The sequence below is a fragment of the Heterodontus francisci genome, chromosome 2, assembly GCF_036365525.1.
Source record: "Heterodontus francisci isolate sHetFra1 chromosome 2, sHetFra1.hap1, whole genome shotgun sequence".
Taxonomy (NCBI): Eukaryota; Metazoa; Chordata; class Chondrichthyes; order Heterodontiformes; family Heterodontidae; genus Heterodontus; species Heterodontus francisci.
This window is the reverse complement of record NC_090372.1, coordinates 180,766,990-180,785,542: the sequence shown is the minus strand read 5'-3', so window position 1 is coordinate 180,785,542 and position 18,553 is coordinate 180,766,990. Positions and strand designations below refer to the sequence as shown.

General features: G+C 40.4%; 1 protein-coding gene across 16 annotated transcripts in view; it reads left to right on the top strand.

Annotated features, from left to right (window-relative positions):
- znf438 (zinc finger protein 438) overlaps nt 1-18,553 on the top strand; it is a 380,009-nt gene that overhangs the window by 265,336 nt on the left and 96,120 nt on the right. For 15 of the 16 annotated variants that reach the window (XM_068014399.1, XM_068014498.1, XM_068014379.1 and 12 more), the window contains 2 exons: nt 11,639-11,727; nt 16,226-16,314. In XM_068014399.1, the coding sequence (XP_067870500.1) occupies nt 11,639-11,727; nt 16,226-16,314 (178 nt within the window). The remainder of the gene's footprint in view (nt 1-11,638; nt 11,728-16,225; nt 16,315-18,553) is intronic. The other variant, XM_068014502.1, reaches the window with a different exon arrangement.

The following is an 18,553-nucleotide window of genomic DNA, read 5'->3' as shown; positions in this document are numbered from 1 at the left end:
TTAAATTGCATTCCTGTGGAATTATTTTTTAGTTTCATCTGCTAATCCCATAATGTACAATTGCATTGTTATCATGTCGGGGTGAAAATCATGAACATTTTCAGTAAAGCAGTTATTATTTTTGGCAAGGCTTGTGCTAAGGCTGTGAAATACAAAACAACGTGGTTTTTCATGTTCAAAGTTTAATTACAGCTATTTTCCTCTGATAATTAAGGATAACTATAATTTTTCTGAGGCTAAGATACTCTTCATTCTAACCCCATGGTGTCCAGTTACTTTGCAAGAATCCTCTCTATGATCCCGACAGCAAAATTTATTGGTTAGAATTGCTGCTGAAATGAATACGAGTATCCTTGAAATAACTTTCCGTGGGGGTGGTTGTGTAGGAGACTTGCATGAGGCAAAGTGGATTTTGGCAGCCTGAGCATAAACTCCAGTAAAATTTAGTTCAGAGCACAGCTTTCTGGTTGGGCTGCTTACAGCGGTCGTCTGAGATGGTGGATTGCACAGAATGAAAATGGACACCTGGTTCAGTGGTTTTGCCCTTTTTGAAGTGGTTAGCGTGTTAATTGCCTACCAACAGGAAAACTAGCATTCCTATCACGCTATAGTGCCTGACCCAGAGGTGCTTATGTTCACCAAATGAATTGCACCTGGTGGTCCAGTTTCCAGCTTTCTGTGCATTGCATTGATCTTTTGCTTTTTGAAATGTGTCTCACTTTGTATCTTGGGTCAGAAAATTAAAATTCTGAATATAATTATCACTGAAAACTAAATTGCATAGTGCAAACACGTATTGCATACCTTAGTTCACAGGATAAAACCATCACATTTTGCAGGGAAGTGTGCAGTACTAATAGATAAAGATCACCGTTGGTTGCTTTTAGTGCCCTATAAATGAAAAAAAATCCCAAATAATGAAATTATTGTACTTTGTATCAGTTTGCGATATACATTGTCACACTCTGGGATTATATTTATATTGTGTTGTTGTCAGACCCAGTCTTAGTCTGAAATTACCTCTTGCCAGTTAAATACCAGCAAAATCAGTTTAGATATCATAAGGTATGTTTGTCTTGAAGGCTTCATACTTCTGTCTCGCAACTGCTTCCTGCTGTACCTGTGATTGCTCACTGTGCAGCATTTTAATTCAGTTGCAAAGGATACATTGTGTATTTCATTCCAAGGATGACTGATATGAAAGGTCCAATAGTACATAAGCATGTAGACGGATGAGCACTGTGTCATCCAGGAAACATTTTGTTTTAAAAATAAACCAAGGTTTGTGTGAGGTGCTTCTACAGCATGAAGTGGTAGGATGTGGGTTCTTGCCTGGAAGTTTCTATGAGAAAAGTTTCTCATCTTTACCCAGAGGTGACTAACATTTTTTCTGAGTAGTTTTATTCACTTTTTTTTTGTCATGAGCTGCATCCCAGTTGTTGTGTTGCTAAATAGCCACACTCTAGAACACTGAAAATGTCACACTGTAGTGTGATGGTGACATGACCTGTGCACATTCCTCATAGAGCAGGCTCCTGCTTTTAATCATGTTTTCCAAGTGGACACCAAGCACAAGAACAAGAGCTATTTCACATGCTGCGTGGATGCTGGGATAACACTACCCTCCATTAAATTTCACTTGCTGCCTTTTTTGCTGGAGAGCAAGACAAAGAAAGGTAATGTAATTGAGTCCCAACTCAGTATCCTAAAGCCCCATAGGACTACCCTGAATTAAAGCCTCGAGCCACATGGAGAACTGAGACTACTGAGTGGCACAGGTAAGGAGAAATGGGTGGCAGATAGCCACCGAGCCATTATTTGTCATTTGCACCAATAGAAGAGGAGCAAAGGCAACATAATAGAAACTTTCACCAGGTTGCTCACGTGCACCTCTTAGGTGCCAATTACAGAGCAGGTTAAGAGAGGCCAATACATTTGATGGTGGATGTGGGGAGCAAACTGACTTTTAAAAAAAAGGGGGCAAAAGAATAAAATGGTGGGCTGTTCTAATGAAAGAATTCAAGATATAGATTGGGTTTCCACTGTTATTTTGAAGTAGCTAGGAAAGTTTCCCGATTAAAACATTTTCCCATCTGTTTTTGAAGAGACAGAAGTTATGCAGTGGAGTTACTTCAGGATTGTGTGGTCTTGGAGCACATACTCTGTTTTTGTCCCTGCATATGAGTCAGTCAATTGACTCTCAATCCAGAGATTAAAAAAAAACATATCATTGATGTGCAAAAAAACACATGTCCCTGAACTTGATTTCCGTTGTGAAATCTTGAAAACTCACTGTTAAATGGGTAGAACTAGAATGAACATATGAGAATTTGTTTTGCCCTTCAATTCTTTGTGCAACACTACCACTAACATAAAAGCAAAATACTGCAGATGCTGGAAATCTGAAATAAAAACAAGAAATGCTGGAAATACTCAGCAGGTCTGGCAGCATCTGTGGAGAGAGAAGCAGAGTTAACATTTCAGGTGAAATGTTAACTTTGCTTATCTCTCCACAGATGCTGCCAGACCTGCTGAGTATTTCCAGCATTTCTTGTTTTTACTACCACTAACATGTTTTATAACTGGACATTAGGACATATGTGAGACTGTCTGGCATAAGCTTCCTTGTGGGTGAAATGTCTGAGATTCTTCTAAGGGAAAGGCTATGATCATGAACGGTACCTGCGGGATCTGGTTGTCCGTTTGCTGCCAGTGTGTTACTGGGGGGGGTTGGGGGGACAGGTGGGGAAAGGTCCCGCTACAGACATACTGACACATGTTGGGGTAGAGTTGCACGGCAGTTGCTGACTGCCATGGAATATTTCACTGAACGAGCATTCTTCACGCTTGAGGACAGTGTCAACCAGTTCAGGCAGGTTCACAGCAATCTTCTCTTCACCTATCTATCTCTGCCACTACCTAAGACCTGTGTGTATGCACTGTCCAGCAGGAATCGGCAGATAGTAATCAGTAATTCCTTTGGAAACAATTGTTAAGTTCTAACTGCTGCCCTGAAATTTGAACCTGGCGCCTTCCTTGTCTGTATGGTTCAGTTCCACAATGGGCAGGACTTTGGACATCCCAGGAAAAATATTTTGGAAGCAGATTGGCTTCTTCACCTGCAGGGGCCTGGAGTTTTAAAAGCTAACTTAAATTGAGGATGAAATAATTGTTTGAACCTGAAGCTGTGGTAACAATCTGGGGTTTTCAACAGAACCTTGTAGATATCTTGAAAACGATTTTAGAGTTGATTTTTCCCCTTTGTGCACCTATACCAAGCTTTACCATTTGCTCTATGCTTTACATTTTGATAGTAATTAAAAGTTTACTTTTGAGAAAGACTAGCCCTGTGGATTCCAGGCAGGGAATCCCCTCATTTATTCATATAAATACAAGATATCTACAAGGTTCTGTTGAAAACCCCAAATTGTTACCACAGCTTCAGGTTCAGGGTAAATTACGATTTGCCAGTGAGTGTAGGAGCAGCGTAGTTATTTATCACGACTGAGTCATGAGCTTAGCAGGTGTTGAGGACGTGGGTGGCTGTTGAGAAATAGTGCTCTAGAAAATGCCACTGGTACTGTGGTCAGGAGTAACTACTTATGCAACAATTTTAATTCCAAAATATTCAAATTTCCTGTTAATATCTTGTATAGTTTGTTTCTGCCTGTTTAAGTAACATGCTATAAGCAGGCTTCCAAGGATGCAGCTCTATCGTTCATCCTTGCTGTTAAAATGTTTACAAATCACATGTTAATTTTGGTGTATGTATACACAGCATTGTTGTATACGCAGGCTGGCAGGGGAGATGCTGAGCAGAGGTAACATGCTTTGCTGGGGAAGTGAACCTGGCTTTTCCCCTGGCAGCTATTTATAAGAGAGCCATTGGCCTGGCACCAGGTCACTTCCTTGCTATTTTGTCTGTACTTTCTGACCATTGGGAACAAAGACAGGTAACTTTCCATCCATTTGTGGGGAGTTCGGATGGGAGGCAATGTTATTGGTACAGCTGCTCTCCAGATGTATTGATATTGTGTTCGACACTGATTGAAGGTTTAAAAAAAACTCTTCTGTTTATTCACAAGAGTGGTATGTGCTGTGAACTGAAAGGCCTTGTCTCTAGTTTTGACTGTCCCAGATGAGTGGTTACTGTAGTTCCTGAAAGATGAATGCCCTCCTGCTGTACTGTTATTTCTGTAATCATATGTTGCAGTGTAGGAAGAACAGCCTTTCAGTAGGCAGGTAGTGTCCGATGACCCACGCAAGCTGCCTCTTAAATGAGTTTCCTGCTTTCGCTTGCACGGTGAAGTCTGCTGAGCATCATGCTTTAACTTGTCCCCCCCCCATGCTGTCAAGTATGCCATGTGATTCACAATCACATATGCACTGTTTGCATGTAATCTGTGCTAATAAATTAATCAAAATCCTGAATTAAACCTTTAATTTTTTTTATACTCTTTCATGAGCTGTGGGCATCACTGGCAAGGCCAGCATTTGTTGCCCATCCCTAATTGCCCTTGACAACTGAGTGGCTTGCTAGGCCATTTCAGAGGGCAGTTCAGAGTCAACCACATTGCTGTGGGTCTGGAGGCATATGTAGGCCAGACCAGGTAAGGATGGCAGATTTCCTTCCCTAAAGGACATTCATGACTTAGTGTATTTACATGTATTTTCATAAGTGGAATTGCAGTAATTTGGCTTTACCATTGTCTGTAATTCTAATTGGCGCTAATGATCCAGATCTTGCTGGAGCGGGACATCTTACAGCGCACGCTGTTGGACTTTTTCCTGCATTCTTAAGCTTGAAATGTTTTTGAGCAATCACTTGCTGGAAGTGGAATTTGATGACAATGTGATGGCAGAATTACTGATGTGGGAAAGAAAATGAGAGCAAAATTGTGATTTAAAAAAAAAATTAAGAGTATATGGACTCTTACTGATTTGGAATCATAGTCCAAAACCAACAGGAGATATCATCCACCTGGAAAATACAATGCACTTGTGGGATTAATGGACTCAAGTAGTTGCCATCTGTTAAATTAGTCTCCGCTACATCAAAGGACAAGGGCAGTAGGTGCATGAAAATATCACCACCTTCCAGGTCCTTTCTAGTCACACACTATCTTGACTCAGACATATATTGTCATTCCTTCATCATCGCTGGTTCACAATCCTGGAACTTGCTACTAGCAGCATTTTGAGATCACCACCACTACACAGACCGCAGCAGTTCAAGAAGAAGGCTCACCACCACTTTCTCAGGGCAACTTGGGATGGGAAGAAATTCCAGTCTCGTCAGCAACTCCATGTCCCAAAAATGAATTTTAAGCACTATGCCCTTGATTTCAGACTACCTGTGAACATCAAGCGAGATCCCTTGACACATATTTAAAACTGCACTCCCACACCTGGGAGGTAGCTGAAGGCTTTGATTCACAAAGAATTCAGACAACTAAAACTGCACAAGTAAAATTCATCCTAGTTTTTTTATTAATCGTTCGGGCAATGTGGTGTCACTGGCTAGGCCAGCATTTATTGCCCATCCCTAATTGCCCTTGATGTGGTGGCAGTGAGCTGTCTTCTTGAACTGCTGCAGCCCTTGGGTTGCAGGTACGCCAACAGTGCTGTTAGGAACTGAGCTCCAGGATTTTGACCCAGCAACAGTGTAGGAAAGGCAATTATAGTTCCAAGTCAGGATGGTGTGTGGCTTGGAGAACTTGCAGGTGGTGGAGTTCCCATGCATCTGCTACCCTTGTCCTTCAGTGTGGTAGAGGTCGCGGGTTTGGAAGGTGCTGTCTAAGGAGCCTTGGTGAGTTGCTGCAGTACATCTTGTAGATGGTACACACTGCTGCCACTGTGCATCGGTGGTGGAGGGAGTGAATGTTGTGCATTGTGAACTAAACAGTGTCCAAATGTAGCACATGGAGTGCATTACAAATTGTGTCCTACTGATTGACTTTCCAAATAATAAACTGAAAATTATTTTCCAATAAAATTGCAAGAATCTCAAATATCAATTGCGTAATATGAGATCTCACACTACAATGTCATGGAACTTATGCACATATGGCAGTCATTGCAGCTGTCCAAAGAGCAGACCCAAAACTAAATACTCTCACATCAAATTACACTAACAGAAAATAAACAATGGGCTGATAAAAGATGTACACTAATTCCAAGTCTGATTCCAGAATTTCATACTTTTGCCAGCAGAACCCCTCAATTCCTACACTTTAATCCTTTTCAGGTATTTATTATTGTCTGTATTTTTAACAGTATTATTTTTCAAAATCGAGTGTGAGAATGTCCTTTTGTAGTTGTCTGATTGACTCGCGGTCAACACATAGCCACAAAATGTCCTGTCATTAGCCACAGGGACCATCTTCCCATATTTCTTTACCAAGTGCAAATTTAAAAGCGTCCAATCAGATTTTAAAATCATTCCAGAACATACATAAGAGGGCATAAAATTTACTTCTTTCTATTAGTACATTATCAGGTCACAATTGTGAGGAGTTGAATTTTTTTTTAACCTATCTCCAAGAGCCATGGTAACCACTATAAGTTGTGTTCATGACACATGCTGACAGATTCAGGGGATTAAGAGATACGCTGTGAGTTGTGAATCTCCAGAACATGCTGGAGGATTTAGACCATTCTGCCATTTGCTGCCCACAAACGGCATCTTTCCCTTGGCCTCCCCACTATATTTACAAACTTGCTGGATTTGCATATGAATTGTCCATTAAATTCAGCTCAAAGTTGGGATGGAATTTACAGAGGAAATATCTTTTTAATTTCATGGTATTTGTTAATACAATACCAATTAACCTCACTGGCCCAGAAAGGTAACAATTTAAAATTCCCATTCCTGCATGTTGTAAATTGCTGTTGGAGATTTTACATTTTTTTTCCTCTTACTTTTCCTTTTTTTTTCTCCTAATCCAATCTTGTTTTCCCTCTCTATTTCTCTTCATGTACATGATTTAACTATAATTCACCTTCCTTCTCCATCATTTCTCTGTTTCTTTCTTGATCCTTAAATCTCATTCGTTGAGATACACTTTAGGTCCGACCCACCACTCACTGAAGTCGCTTCATGTGGGAGTCTCAGCAGTGAGTGTTGACCGGTTATTTTATTGTAGGAGCATGATAGCAATCTGAAGTGGAAATTGCCTTATTTCCTTTTGCCCCCACTCCCCCATTGTTGAGATAATGGAGGAGAGTTAGAGATATTTGGTTGAGAGTAGCTAAATCAGTTCATACCGAATAGAAAATCTCATATCTTCCTGAATTAGATGGGTCATTACCACCCCAGGAGATGCACTTAGCCAATTATCGGTCTTGCTTGCTTTTTTTAAGCAGATGGCTGGCAAGTTGACTGAATAAAGTGGAGCATTGTATTTTATGGGTGCCCACCTACAGTGCCCCCTGTGTTTTGTAGTGTATGGTAGCACAATAGTGCTAATCAAGATGCCTGCAAATGAAGAGTAAGAGCTTTGTGTTGTGGTAGCTTTATTGCATTGATACTTAATACTGTCTGGACTACATGCAGCTGACCTTCCTCTCCCTCCCTCCTTTGTAGCCCTGAGGGAAACCCCCATCTCAATTTATCTCTGTGCCTCCATCACCTTCTGCCATCAAGAGCATTGGGTAGTGACACTCAAATAAAGGTTATTGAGAAAACCTGTTGTATTGTTCAACGTCTGTCTTGAGCATTTTGATATTTCATTGTTACTTAAGCTATATACTAGATTGTCACCCAAAACTTTAAACAGTCAAGGTTAAAAACTTTCCAGTATTTGATCACATGAAAAATTTCACTCAGGAGTCTTGTAATTGTTTAATTGAACTTTCAGAGCTCAGAACCATAACGAGCTGCTATATTTATCATATTAAAATGTGACAAACTGAATTTGCCCTGACTGTAACTGAGCCCATAATTTGGTTTCAAGTTCTGGGATCAGCATCCAGAAAAGTGTAGGTTGTCAGTCTCCTCTTAGTTGAATAGCACTTAGTTTGACATGGAGTTATTGAATATGTTGGTATGTAGGTCTTTCATGTCGGGAGACCTAACATGGTATGTGTTCGGAGATGGATAGAACAATCTTTCTGGATAATCATAAACAGCAAACAGGCTTTCCTCTAAAAGTAAATTTCCCCTCTTGTGGAAGGAAATATCTTGTTAGTGCTTAAGCAGAGTAGTTATTTATATTTCTTCAACTGAAGTCAGTACCCCACAATGCACAGTTTAAAACTGAAATTGACAAAGACCTTTGAGTCCTTGTCTTCCTTTTTTTTAAAAAACCATCCCAGGATTTGGGAGCATCTTCTAGCTTTTAATCCACCTTAAGTTGTGTGTTTCTGTGTAAATTATTGTTTTAAGTAGGTTTAAAGATGAGCAATACTGAGGAGCACTTTAAATAGGAACTACTCCGGAACGATGATCGACAATGTGCCACTTTCAGCGATGTTCTTGATTTTGTCAGCTCAGGTCTCCTGGATACCAAAGATTCATCAAGGAGATATATCAACTGTCTGGCTGTCATTGAGGTGAATGGGATTTGTTATCCTTCCCAGAAATGATGCCTGTTCACGAGCACAGCTCAATATTTCAGAAGCAGCTGGGCTTGATCACGTTACAAGCTCATTACTGGAGCTGCTTTCCTTGGAAAACCTTGTTTTGAAGACATTGTTTAAAAGATAAAGTTCTAAACCCAATATTATATAACAATAATCTAATTAGTACTCACATTACCCCCAGGTGTACTGGAAGCCAAGCCACATAGGAATGTATTGCACCAGTAAAAACAACCTGCTTTTAAAGCTTGTTTATCTAATTAACTTTTAATGTATGGTATAAACAGGGGTCCCATGGGGTATGGCCTGTATCCTACTTGTGAATCTGAGCAGGCAGCTAAATCCCAGGTCTCTGCTAAATACTGCACTTGATCTGAGGTGTTTCTGGTTGATTGCTTTATGGAAGGTGGTATAATGAGATGCACTTGGAAACAACAGAGCCAGTGGTGGGATGAGGTTGGCTTTGGTTGAAATAATTATGGTTACTTCTCTGAACAACTTATTGATAACCTCCTTGCATTTAAGTATAGTTACTTGCAACCTATAGAACTATGTGTTAATGGGAAAGCTTTTAGTTAAATGGGTTTAGAATCTTTTCTAACCAGTTTTCTCCCCTTTCTTCTCTAATTCCATTGAGTTATTTTACTCTCTTCAGTAATGCCCATATTCATACACTTCCAAATTGAAAAGCAATCAAAAGCAGGAATCCTAGTTGAGTTTTCTTTTGCTAACCTTTGGAGTTGAGGTCAGTTGTAGCATCCTACCAACAGCTTGGATGAGATGAGCTCAATCAGCATAGATTAGGGATAGAACCGGAACTCTTACTAGTCTACGGTTCAGCTCGTCACTGGATTAATTGGGGGCATATGCTCAGTACCTTGCTCTATGGCAGCGAGGCCTGGACAACGTATGTCAGCCAAGAGCGACGTCTCAATTCATTCCATCTTCGCTGCCTCCGGAGAATACTTGGCATCAGGTGGCAGGACCGTATCTCCAACACAGAAGTCCTCGAGGCGGCCAACATCCCCAGCTTATACACACTACTGAGTCAGCGGCGCTTGAGATGGCTTGGCCATGTGAGCCGCATGGAAGATGGCAGGATCCCCAAAGACACATTGTACAGCGAGCTCGCCACTGGTATCAGACCCACCGGCCGTCCATGTCTCCGCTTTATAGACGTCTGCAAACGCGACATGAAATCCTGTGACATTGATCACAAGTCGTGGGAGTCAGTTGCCAGCGTTCGCCAGAGCTGGCGGACAGCCATAAAGGCGGGGCTAAAGTGTGGCGAGTCGAAGAGACTTAGTAGTTGGCAGGAAAAAAGACAGAAGCGCAAGGGAAGAGCCAACTGTGTAACAGCCCCGACAAACAAATTTCTCTGCAGCACCTGTGGAAGAGCCTGTCGCTCTAGAATTGGCCTTTATAGCCACTCCAGGCGCTGCTTCACAAACCACTGACCACCTCCAGGCACTTACCCATTGTCTCTCGAGATAAGGAGGCCAAAGAAGATATGCTTTTGATGAAGATGTGTTCTTGTTAATTAATGCCAAAAGCATTTTGCTTTAAAACCTTTTTTGTTCAGTCATTTTCAGACCAGGTCACAGTTCATTAAAAAAATTACTTGGACACAAGTTCTAATTTTATTTTGGAAGGTCAATATTCTTTGGGTGGTAGACTAATAAGCAAAAAGGGCAAGCAGAAGTGCTCAACCAGGCTGGAACAAAACTGAGTTATCAGTTATCAATATTTGGCGCATATGTTTAAGTCAAAACTGCTCACCCTTTTTACACAGAATGGAACGCAAAAAGAAATGGGCCGGCAGGAAATTTATTTGGGAAAAACAGGGTTTGACTGTTATGTATATAGTATTAGATGGCACAACTGTGCAACTGGTGACATCTGTAACAAAGGCAAGACTCACAGAATTTGGGCAATGGGGGAAGCAAAGTTTTCACAATATAATGCATGCTGGAAGAACCCTTGTTCAGCAAATCATAGTTAATGACATTTGAAGTACTGTATACAAACCTATTTGGTAGAGCTCTATAAGCAGGATAAGGAGTTTCTGAAGCTCACCTTTGGGTCTTCTGTCAGCAGTAGTTGTGAGAAACTTGCTTCTTTGCTCCGTTTATTAATTTAGGCCCCACAGTTAAAATCATGTGATACAACATTGGGTGGTCCCTATTTTGAAATACCTTTTAGTTACACATTATTAAGCTTTTGTAATGTAGTTGTCAATCTTGATCATATGGATGAAAATGGAATAGTGTAGGTCAGATGGTTTCACAGGTCGGCGCAACATCGAGGGCCGAAGGGCCTGTACTGCGCTGTAATGTTCTAATTCTAATTATAGGTTATTAATGTGTAGAATACATGACAAAAGGGTAATACGTCTACTGGATTACTGGAATGTATTGCAGGCAAAAGATAATGTTTGCAGCCAAACAGTTGCGTTTATTAGAATGTTACTATATAAGGATGCAAAAGGAAAATCACCTATACATGGCTTTGACTTGTTCTTATACCTCTGACCAGATGTGGTGATCATGGTGAAACTGCTGAGAACAGATTACTGAAGTTACCCGAGTTGTACTTGTTGTACTTAATGTACATTTAGATCGAATAGCAGTGAAACACAATCTTACAATGGCTTTCATTTTCATCAGCAGTAAATCGAGTGAATTGTGTTGCATGTTAGAGGTTGGAATCATTCTAATTGTGGAGCTAATTTAGCTTCTGATCTAATGAAACCAAGCCACTGTCGTATCTGATTTAATCTCAAATGAACTAGTTTCTTCATTTAGTGTAAAGTGGGTGATACTGTGTTTTCTCAAATTTTATATGGTGCATTGTTTAAACCACGCAAGGTATTGATCAGAAATTTTAGTTGCAGTTGGTAAAATGTATGAATACTCAAACCAGCAGTTGTATCACTCCCAGAAGAGATTTAGTTAGACCATAAAACATTCTTTTTATCCATATACTTGGCTGATGAAAGAATGTGGCATTGACTCATCACTTTTCTAATAATATCTCAATTTTTTAACTGTTATTACAGCCAAAGGACAGAAATCAATGAACGAAGATCCAAATAGCTATTCTAAAGAAATTAATGAAGAGTCTATAAAGAAAGAAACTGTTTTTCAGGTAAATAACTAAGAAATAAATAGGTCGAATTTGGTAGTTTCCTTTTCTTGCCTTTGACCTTGATGCAGATGGTTTTTTAAATTGTGAGCCAAGAGACAGAAAAAAGGACAAACTAATTTGGTTGTAGTAAAGTTGAAATAAGTTGTGTATGTTGTATTATTTTAACCTGATAGTATTTTTAAAAATTAATTTTTGGGATGTGGGCACCACTGGCAAGGCGAGCATTTATTGCCCATCCCTGTCAGTGCCTGTGATTTCCCCACACAATGAGTTCCCAGCCTCCTCACACAGCATGGAAGCTGGAATGAGGCTCCGCCATTTATTTTTTAGCTATGCATGGGATGTAGGCATCACTAGGTGGTATGGTGGGGAAGGTGGGGGAAAGCTGTCAATCTATTGCCCATCCATAGTTGCCCTGAAAATGTGGTTGTAAACTTGCTTCTTGAACCACTTTATGTAGTGGTACAAAACAACTGAGTGGTTTGCTAAACTACTTCAGAGGGCAATTAAGAGTCAACCATGTTGATGTGGGAATGGAGTCACATATAGGTCAAACAGGCTGAGGACAGAAGATCTCCTTCCCTAAAGAGCATTTGTGAACCAGATGGGTTTTTATTTCCAGATTTTTAAAACTGAACTTAAATTCTCAAACTGTCATCATGGAATATGAACTTGCGTTCTCAGGAATATTTGTTCAGGCCTTTGGGTCACTAGTCCAGTAACAGAATCACTATACAAACAATATACTTGCATGCATACATTCATACATTTTAATGTACCAAATTCCTAACTTAGATTGGGACAACAGTTTAAATCTTTTATTCACTTTTCATTTTATAGACTAATTTTACTGTCCAGGTAAAGGGTCTCAGCAGTTACAAGTCAGTTTGATAGAACTGGGTTTTGACAAGTACTGCAAATAGTTGTCAGATGATGACATTGGCTTTCTTTACAAAGTTGTGAATGTTATTCTGTCCTTACAAAGTTACCACTGTGCAAACCTGTCTTGAGCTCTTCGTTGTAGTTAATATTAATATCGTAATTGGATGACTATCTTCAAGGAAATGAGTGTGGATAAAGTACTAGTTGAGTTAAAACTCCCAAATATTCTCCTGATTTTACCTCACTCTGTGTATTCTTTTGATGTTTATGCATTATAAGGCCGAAATTGCAAAGTTCCACTGCTGGTGCAGAGCCTCATAAGGAATGAGTATGGGCTGGAAATAGGGTTTGAGTCCTGATTCTTTGCTCTGTGCTCATGTCAAATGTGGCTGTGCACTAGCAGTGGAGCCTGGTAATTTTTGGCCTTGCTTCTTCATTGTAATTATAAAACTGTCTTGTTTAGACATCCTTTAATCTGATTTTCTGTCACTGTTGTCTTAAACTATTTGTATCTATAACTAACATTACTTTGGCTGTTGAAGTTCTTTACAAAATTAGGCAAGAAATTGGTAAAACTGCAGCCCAGCAGAAGCAGCAGAAAAGGATGCATTGTATTAACACTGTTCATTATGTGATTCTACTTCAACTCTAATTATAATTAGTGCAATAAATATTACTACTCTTAACAAAAGGAATTAAGAGTAAAGATCCTGCATTTAAAAAGCACTTCTCAAAATCTCAAGACGTGCCAAAGTGCTTTATCGCCAATAAAATAGTTTTGAAGTGTAGTCACTGGTTTAATGCATGAAATGTGGTAGTCCATTTGCACACAGCAAGCTCCCACAATCAGCAATGTGATAATGACCAGATCATCTGTTTTAGTGTTGTTGATTAAGGGATTAATATTGGCCAGCACACGGGGGATAATTGCCCTTATCATCATCAAATAGTGCCATGGAATCATTTACGTCCATGTGGCAAACGGGGCCTTGGTTTAACACCTCATCGAAAAGACGTTGAAAGGGTTAAGGATGGGCCAGAGTTGGGGGTGAAATGCTTGTAACATTTAGATTGTGACTGAACACGCATTTGAAAATCATTCAAAAGTAATGGATTATTAATTTAATCAGGAGTGGAGGAATATAGAATTGTCAAAAAATGAAAACAACCCACAACAAAAAGATGCATTGGAAGGCTGCTTTCTTTTGTTCTTATCTCCCAAATTTAATATTATGATATTACCTCTTGGGCACAGTTTGGACGGGAAGGACATGATGCAGGAGAACTCACCAATTTTACTTGCACAGCCCTTCCTGACAGAAATTCTGCATTTATTACGTTTACCAATCCTGAGCTTTTTCTAGTCGAGCAGAGTTTGACGGAGATTTTTAAGTGCTGCAGCAGTCATTTAAAGGATTGCATTTGCATCTGCACACCAAAGCAAAGACTTGTAGCTGCACTATTCTGAAAAATAGACAATTCTCACCCCTGGATACCGAGTTTCATGGATTCTACCTCTTGTGTTGAATGAAGTGAGGCAAAAGAGGGTAGCTCTTGAGCATTCAAGGGGATTCATCCTAAAATTAAATGGCCAAAGCATCTGACAGGGTGAATGGTGTCAGCACTTAACAGCAATCCTGTTTTTAACTGAGGAAGAAGAAATCTTCCAATGTAATGTTACAACTTCTTAAATCAAAAAAACTACTCAAAATGTGCATGACATAAAGGCCTGGAAAAACTACTTGCCATAACCAATAGCTCACAACAACAATCAGTTTGCATCATTCTCTCCACTGTTTACGATAGCGACGTTTAAGAGACATCTTGACAAATATATGAATAGGAAGGGAATAGAGGGATATGGGCCCCGGAAGTGCAGAAGGTGTTAGTTTCGGCATGCATCAAGATCAGCGCAGGCTTGGAGGGCCGAATGGCCTGTTCCTGTGCTGTACTGTTCTTTGTTACCAACACCAGTTATACTGGACACCGACTTGAAGAGTTAACACTGGGTGAATCTTAAGTTTATGTGTGAGGAACAGCAAGTGGTGGTGATGATTATATTGGGGGAGCAGCAACCTACTGGCCAGAGGGCTAGGTTGCTTCCTCTTGCTGCAATGCTAAGGTTTTCAGACCTCGCTGAGCCTGCTTATCAAAATACTCTACCATGTCTGGCTAGTGAGTGTAGAGGAATGCCCTAGTTGTAGCTCTGTCAGAAGGCTTCTCTGGATGGAAATCTATTATTTTGACAACTCCATGGGCATCTGTTATGGAGCTCCAATGACCGGGTGCTAAGTGCAATGGGAATATCTCAAATTGATGCTTGTGCAATTGCTTTAGAGGCTTTGGACTTCAATCAAAAGAGGCTGTCTTGACTGGTTTCAACGCGTTGGGAGATTGGATTGAGAGAGCTTGAGACAGCGATTCACAGGCCTTGTTGCTGTCCAAAGTTAGACATGCTGAGAGATTGCCAAGAAGATAGGGGCATGGCTAGCGAAAACACCCGTCGTCTCCTTATTAGCAAAACTACTCATCCTTGGTATCATAGTGAATCTCTTTCTGTACCCCATCCATGGCTTTGACATCCTTCCTAAACTTAGTACCCAAATTTGTACATGCTATTCTAACAGGGGCTTAATCAATGATTTGTACAGATTTTGCATTATCCCTTCGTGTTTCAACATTTTGAAAAGCGATGTTGGTGTGTAATGGCATAGGTACTACAATTATCTGCTTCTGAGTTCCTTGTATTTGCTTGGCTCTGTTGATTGCCCTTTCCCTTGGATTCAAAGCTTTGTTTATTCAAACTCCAGTGTGGGATTTGAACACATAATCTAGACTGACATTTCAGTGTAATACTGAGCGAGTCCTGCACTGTCAGAGGTACTCTCCTGCTGGAGACTTGGACTGCAATCTTCTCTTCCTGTGCTGGTGGTTCAGATCGAGCTTGAAAATATCATACAGTATTTGAAGTAGAGCAGGCAATTTTGACAGTCGTGACTAACATTACCCATTCCACCAAAAGGAAAATCAGATTAACTGGTCATTCATCTGGTTGTTTGTGGGATCTTGTTTTGTGCAAAATTGCTGCCATATTTGTCTACCGCAACAACAATCATTGTACTCCAAAAAGGCATTGCATACGATTTTCTCTGTGTCTCTGTCTCTTTCTGTCTTTCTATCCTCTCTCTCTCTCTACCCTCTCTTTTTCTCTCCCTCTTTCATGCTGTTCAGGTAATCTTGAATGAAAAAAAATGTCAGAAATAGGAGCCCGTTACTTTTTTTTTTAATAGGAGAAGACAGGAAGAGCAGGTGGATTGATGGGTTTATAAGTTACTCGAAAGCACGGTGTAGTTGTTATGCCTGGGGTTTGCTCGGCATTTCTGCCCCTTGGTGACCATGATGGACTCTAGTCATGGCCTCACACCCTTGTTTGCATCACTTTGTGATGCAGCACAACAGCGACTGTAAACCTTTTTTTTTTCAAGTGTCTAGTCCACCAAGCAGTTGGGACACAAAGATTGTTGATGATTGTTTATAGGCTCATAAGCTGTACTGCCCAAAAATTATCAGTGTGAAAAATGAATTCATTCTAATGTTATATGTCTTCCTTATGCAGGATGAAAAACATAAGGTCTGCGAAGATGACATAAGGGAAGAAACCACGAAGGCATCTGATAAAAGAGTGATTCTTCAAAATGAGACCAAGTTGGTATTGCAAACTACTGAAATGTAGAAATGTAATTTTGTCTCCCCCATTTCCCCTCTCCTGAGAGTGCTGATTCATGCTACCCTACAGACCTCTATCTTATTCTGTAAGCTGAAACAGGTAATACCTGCCGCTCATGTCGGGCGGCACAGTGGCTCAGTGGTTAGCACCGCAGCCTCACAGCTCCAGCAACCCAGGTTCAATTCCGGGTACTGCCTGTGTGGAGTTTGCAAGGTCTCCCTGTGTCTGCGTGGGTTTCCTCCGGGTGCTCCGGTTTCCTCCCACAGCCAAAAGACTTGCAGGTTGATAGGTAAATTGGCCGTTATAAATTGCCCCTAGTATAGGTAGGTGGCAGGGGAATATAGAGACAGGTGAGGATGTGGTAGGAATATGGGATTAGTGTCGGATTAGTATAAATGGGTGGTTAATGGTCGGCACAGACTCAGTGGGCCGAAGGGCCTGTTTCAGTGCTGTATCTCTAAATCTAAAAAATCTAATTTGAGCAGAGCGAGTGTTACAGCCAAGAGTGATTCTGTCCTTGTATTACTTCCAGCTGCATACTTTTAGCACAGGTTGCTAGACAGCATTTAGAAGCAGGCACCCAGATTGATTTTCTCCTCCCTAACTTAGCAAAGCTGAGTCCAATTGTAGCATTGTATTGCTGCTCCTGCTAAGATAAGTTGATTCGGAGCAAACCAGAGTTGAACCCAGCAGTATCATGGGTCTGCATAGAACTCATGGAGTCTCCATTGCCTGAAAGTGTTCTCTGACAATACTAATGGAACAGGCGGGACGGCAGAGCAGGAAATGGTTCCTTCTGAGCTGCAAAGTGTCTGTTGGTTGTTAGTGATAGCAGTCTCCCAGATAGAGGGAACAGCTTTAATATCTTTAAATACAGAGAAATGCCCAATGGCTAATGCCTAAATCAGTGAGCTGTATTGCAGCCCTTGAGAGTTGAACGTTTGTTGCATGAAGGGCTGTGTTCAACTTTAGATCAATTTTAAAATCAAGTTTATCATAGAAAATGTAACTGCAGTTTGGCTAATTGATCAATTGTTTTGCTAATTTAGGTATCCTTTGCCTGTTGCTACTTCAACCACTCATAAATGTTTGTTTAAAAAAAAAATTGTGCTCCTTGTTCTGATAACATATGCACAGATGTTCATATGGTAATGCGAGTTTAGTAATTGTAAACCAGCCATGGAATAGCTGAATGTTGATGTGTTTAGATTATCATTCAGAATCCGTTTTGCCTGCAGGAGATTGTGATTTCCTGTAATCTGACATCATTTCAGGTTAGCTGTTTCACTGACAGTGCCAATGCAGGTTGCACAAGAATAGAAACAATCCTGTGAACATTGCAATTATCACAGTGACTCACTCTAGTCAAGTTTCCTCATTTCTTTTGTTCACATAAAAGGGTAATTGAACCAATAAAAATCCTTTTAGTTCTTCAGCTTATTGTCCACCTATAACATTAATGTCAAGTAGTCATTTGTTTGTGTTAGTGTTGGTTGAGGAAAGATTATTGCATGTTCGAGTCCCTTGGGCCTAGTGGCACATCGGAAACCCATTTCCTCTGTTGCTGTCTGTCCAGAGCAAACTATTTGATGCCAATTGGTATATCATCTTGCCTTACATCCAGCAGATTGTGATTTTTCACAGTTGATGTTTATATTTCCAAGTCAGTAACAGACTTAGTTTTACATGGACAGATTGTTGCCTCACTCACAACCTCCTACCAGAAGTACACGTGGACTTCTTTTAGTCTGGCTCCTACCTTCCCATCTGTCTGGTTTGGGTGGCCCTACCAGAAGTTATGCACATGCCAGCATAACACTCGGTTGTAGGAAAATGCAAGACTTCCACCATGTTAAAGTGCAATCCCACGGGAAGGAAAGAATTTCAAAGCTTGCAGTAGCCAATATTGTGCCTGTATACTCAAAAATAGGTCATTAATATACATCAAAATGGTCCTAATACTGATCCCTGAGGAGCACCAATGTATATTTCCCTCCAGTCTGAGAGACAAGCATTCACCTCTACTCTCTGCTTTCAGTCCTTTAGTCAATTTTGTATCCATGCTGCCAATGTCTCTTTAATCCAATGGGCTTTAATTTTACTAACAAGTCTATTTATGTGATACTTTGTCAAATGCCTTTTGGAAGTCCGTATATACAACCTCAACCGTACTGCCCCCATCAATCCGCTCCTAAAGTAACTGATCAAGTTAGTCAA